At 47.5% G+C, this 2,993-nt stretch overlaps 1 protein-coding gene across 2 annotated transcripts in view; it reads left to right on the forward strand.

The window, feature by feature from the left end:
- Positions 1–1,226: 1,226 nt before the first annotated feature.
- The window catches only part of TRIT1 (tRNA isopentenyltransferase 1), a 38,220-nt gene continuing 36,453 nt past the window's right edge, over positions 1,227–2,993 (forward strand). For both annotated transcript variants that reach the window (XR_001818869.2, XM_017507973.2), the window contains exon 1: positions 1,227–1,424. Coding sequence is in view for 1 of the 2 variants with exons in the window: in XM_017507973.2 (XP_017363462.1) it covers positions 1,251–1,424 (174 nt within the window). In the remaining variant the exon portion in view is untranslated. The remainder of the gene's footprint in view (positions 1,425–2,993) is intronic.

Here is a 2,993-nt window from a genome sequence, read left to right on the forward strand (position 1 = left end):
TTTCGCTCTTGTTGCCCAGGCTGGAGTACAATGGTATGGTCTTGGCTCACTACAACCTCTACCTCCTGGGTTCAAGTGATTCTCCTGCCTCAGCCTCCCAAGTAGCTGGGATTACAGGCATGCATCATCAAGACCAGCTAATTTTGTATTTTTAGTAGAGACAGAGTTTCACCCATGTTAGTCAGGTTGGTCTGGAACTGCCAACCTCAGGTGATATGACCACCTCAGCCTCCCAAAGTGCTGGGATTACAGGCGTGAGCCAGACGTCCAGCCAACTTTAATGATCCTTTCTACCTGCCTTCCTTTTCCTCTTCCTATTTTGCAGATTATAGTTTACTTGTTTTTCTCTGTTCTCACCCCACCTGTTGCATTCTTTGGCCAATGAGATGAAAAGGTTTGCCTTTTTTTTGTGTGTGTGTGAGAGTTCTGCTCTTGTTGCCCGAATTGGAGTGCAATGGTGCAATCTCGGCTCACTGCAACCTCCGCCTCCCGGGTTCAGGCGATTCTCGTGCCTCAGCCTCCCAAGCAACTGGGATTACAGGTATGCGCCCCCACGCCTGGCTAATTTTTGTATTTCTAGTAGAGACGGGATTTCCCCATGTTGGTCAGGCTGGTCTTGAATTCCTAACCTTAGGTGATCCACCATCCTCCGCCTCCCAATATGCTGGGATTACCGATTTGAGCCACTGCACCGGGCCAAAGGTTTGCCTTCTGATTGAGTATGAGGTTGTACTATGGTATGAAAATATTAGAGCAGTTGCCCTGGCCTGAGAACTGGGCAAATCTCATTCTGGAGAATGCCACACCTCTGAGCTCACTGCCTCGGGCACTAGACCGGCAAGTCATTCTCCTCTTCATTTAACAAGTACTGGGTGTCTATTCGGTACCAGGTACTGGGCTAGGCACTGGAGATACAGCAATGATCTAGGCAGAATTTGTCCCAAGATGTCAGACAAAAAGCGAGATACCTATTTATAATTTTATATTGTAATAAGTGCTATGAATAAAAATAATTGAGTGCTGTGAAAGAATAATAAGGACAGATCTATTTAGATAGGGTTGCTAGATGTACCATTTAAGACGGAAGGTAGTGGCGGCTCTGACACCAGCTAGTTGAGTGCAGTCACGTCGCCTGGCTGCTGCCGCTCCCTCACCCCTAAGTAACCTTGCTGCAAAGCCTCAGATCCGCGCAGGCGCACAGACGGTTGCCATGGGGCCAGCTGTCCGGCGCAAGCGCAGACGGCCATAAGATGGCGTCCGTGGCGGCTGCCCGAGCAGTTCCTGTGGGCCGTGGGCTCCGGGACCTGCAACGAACCCTACCTCTTGTAGTGATTCTCGGGGCCACGGGCACCGGCAAATCCACGCTGGCATTGCAGCTAGGCCAGCGGCTCGGTGGTGAGATCGTCAGCGCTGACTCCATGCAGGTATGGCAGTGCGGTTGGCCCGGGCGCTGGGAACCTCAGAGGCCTTTTGGACACCCTGTGGCAAAGGTCTAAAAGGGTGAACCCGAGGCTTATAGGGGTGTAGGGGTTAAGTAAAGGGAGCCCATACTTACTAGGCGCCCGCCGCATGCCAGGCACAGTGCCAGATGTTTCCCTTTCATCTCATTAACTTCTCACGACGTTACTTTTTGGTAGGTTCTATTACCTCTTTTTATGGAGAAGGGAGTTGGGGCTTAGGGAGGTGAAATGACTCTTTCCATGTCACATCGCGAATAAGTGGAAGACATGGTATTTGAACCTACAAGATCGTTATATAGGCATCCAGTACATATCTTTTGAATGAAAATTATTTCAGCGCTTTTGTTATAACTCTAACCCTAGCCCAGCGAGATCAGGATAAATTGGATACCGCCTATGGTGTCTGCTGGGGGTGTGGAATAGGGTTGACAGTCAGGAGACCTGGATTCTAGTCCCGAATCTGTCATTGGCCATGCAACTTCGGATCAACAATGTCGTTTATTTGGACGTTATTTTATGTGACTGTGAAGTGAGGAAAATGTCACCTACCGCACAAGGTTATAGTGCTTGATAAATGAGATCTTGAGCGTAAGGATCGTTAATTTGTGAGCAGCACATATGGTACTTGAATGAAAAATATCCAAGAATGGTGTAATAATAGATCTTTGGTCTGATATTTCAGAGACTTGAGTAATGAGAGTTTCAGTAAGATGGAGTTACACTGATGACATCTAAGTCCATGCCAATATTTATGTTCTATATTTATTTTTATTTTTGAGACAGAGTTTTGCTCTTGTGGTCTAGGCTGGAGTGCAGTGGTGCAATCTTGGCTCACTGCGGCCTCTACCTCCTGAGTTCAAGGATTCTCCTGCCTCAGTCTCCCAAGTAACTGGGATTACAAGCATGCACCACCACACCTGGCTAATTTTTGTATTTTTAGTAGAGATGGGGATTCACCATGTGGGCCAGGCTGGTCTTGAACTCCTGGTCTCAAGTTATTCACCTCAGCCTCCCAAAGTACTGGGATTACAGGCGTGAGCCACCATACCCGGCTCTTGTTCTATAATTTCTATACTTCTGGGTTGGCTTGGTGTTAGTGGGAATGAAGGGGAAGAGAGAGATGTAATATTTTGAAAGTAATGTCATCAATAGGAGTTGGGTAGTCGGGGAAGAAAGTGATTCCCACAGTGTGAGTCTAGATTCAGGTTTACATGTCTGGGAGAGTATGGTGAACCTGGAAGTCAGAGAGATCTTGCAGGGCACGTGGGAGTGGCAACAGGACATCCAAAGGGGATGTCTAGTTGGTGGATGTGTGGAGAATGGCACAGAAGTGAATCTACTTCAGGACACTTTTTCCCTCTACTTAGTGGAACCTCTGTGCCTACATAACCACGTGGCTTGCTCCCCTCTTTGTTCAGGTCTTTACTCATGTCACCATATTAAGGCCTCTGACTGCCTCTCCCCATAAACCACGCATAGTTCCTGTCAAGAAAGTGTTCTCAATAATTTTCCATCTTTTTTTTTTTTTTTTTT

The sequence above is a fragment of the Cebus imitator genome, unplaced genomic scaffold (genome assembly GCF_001604975.1).
Source record: "Cebus imitator isolate Cc_AM_T3 unplaced genomic scaffold, Cebus_imitator-1.0 Scaffold385, whole genome shotgun sequence".
NCBI classification, from domain to species: domain Eukaryota; kingdom Metazoa; phylum Chordata; class Mammalia; order Primates; family Cebidae; genus Cebus; species Cebus imitator.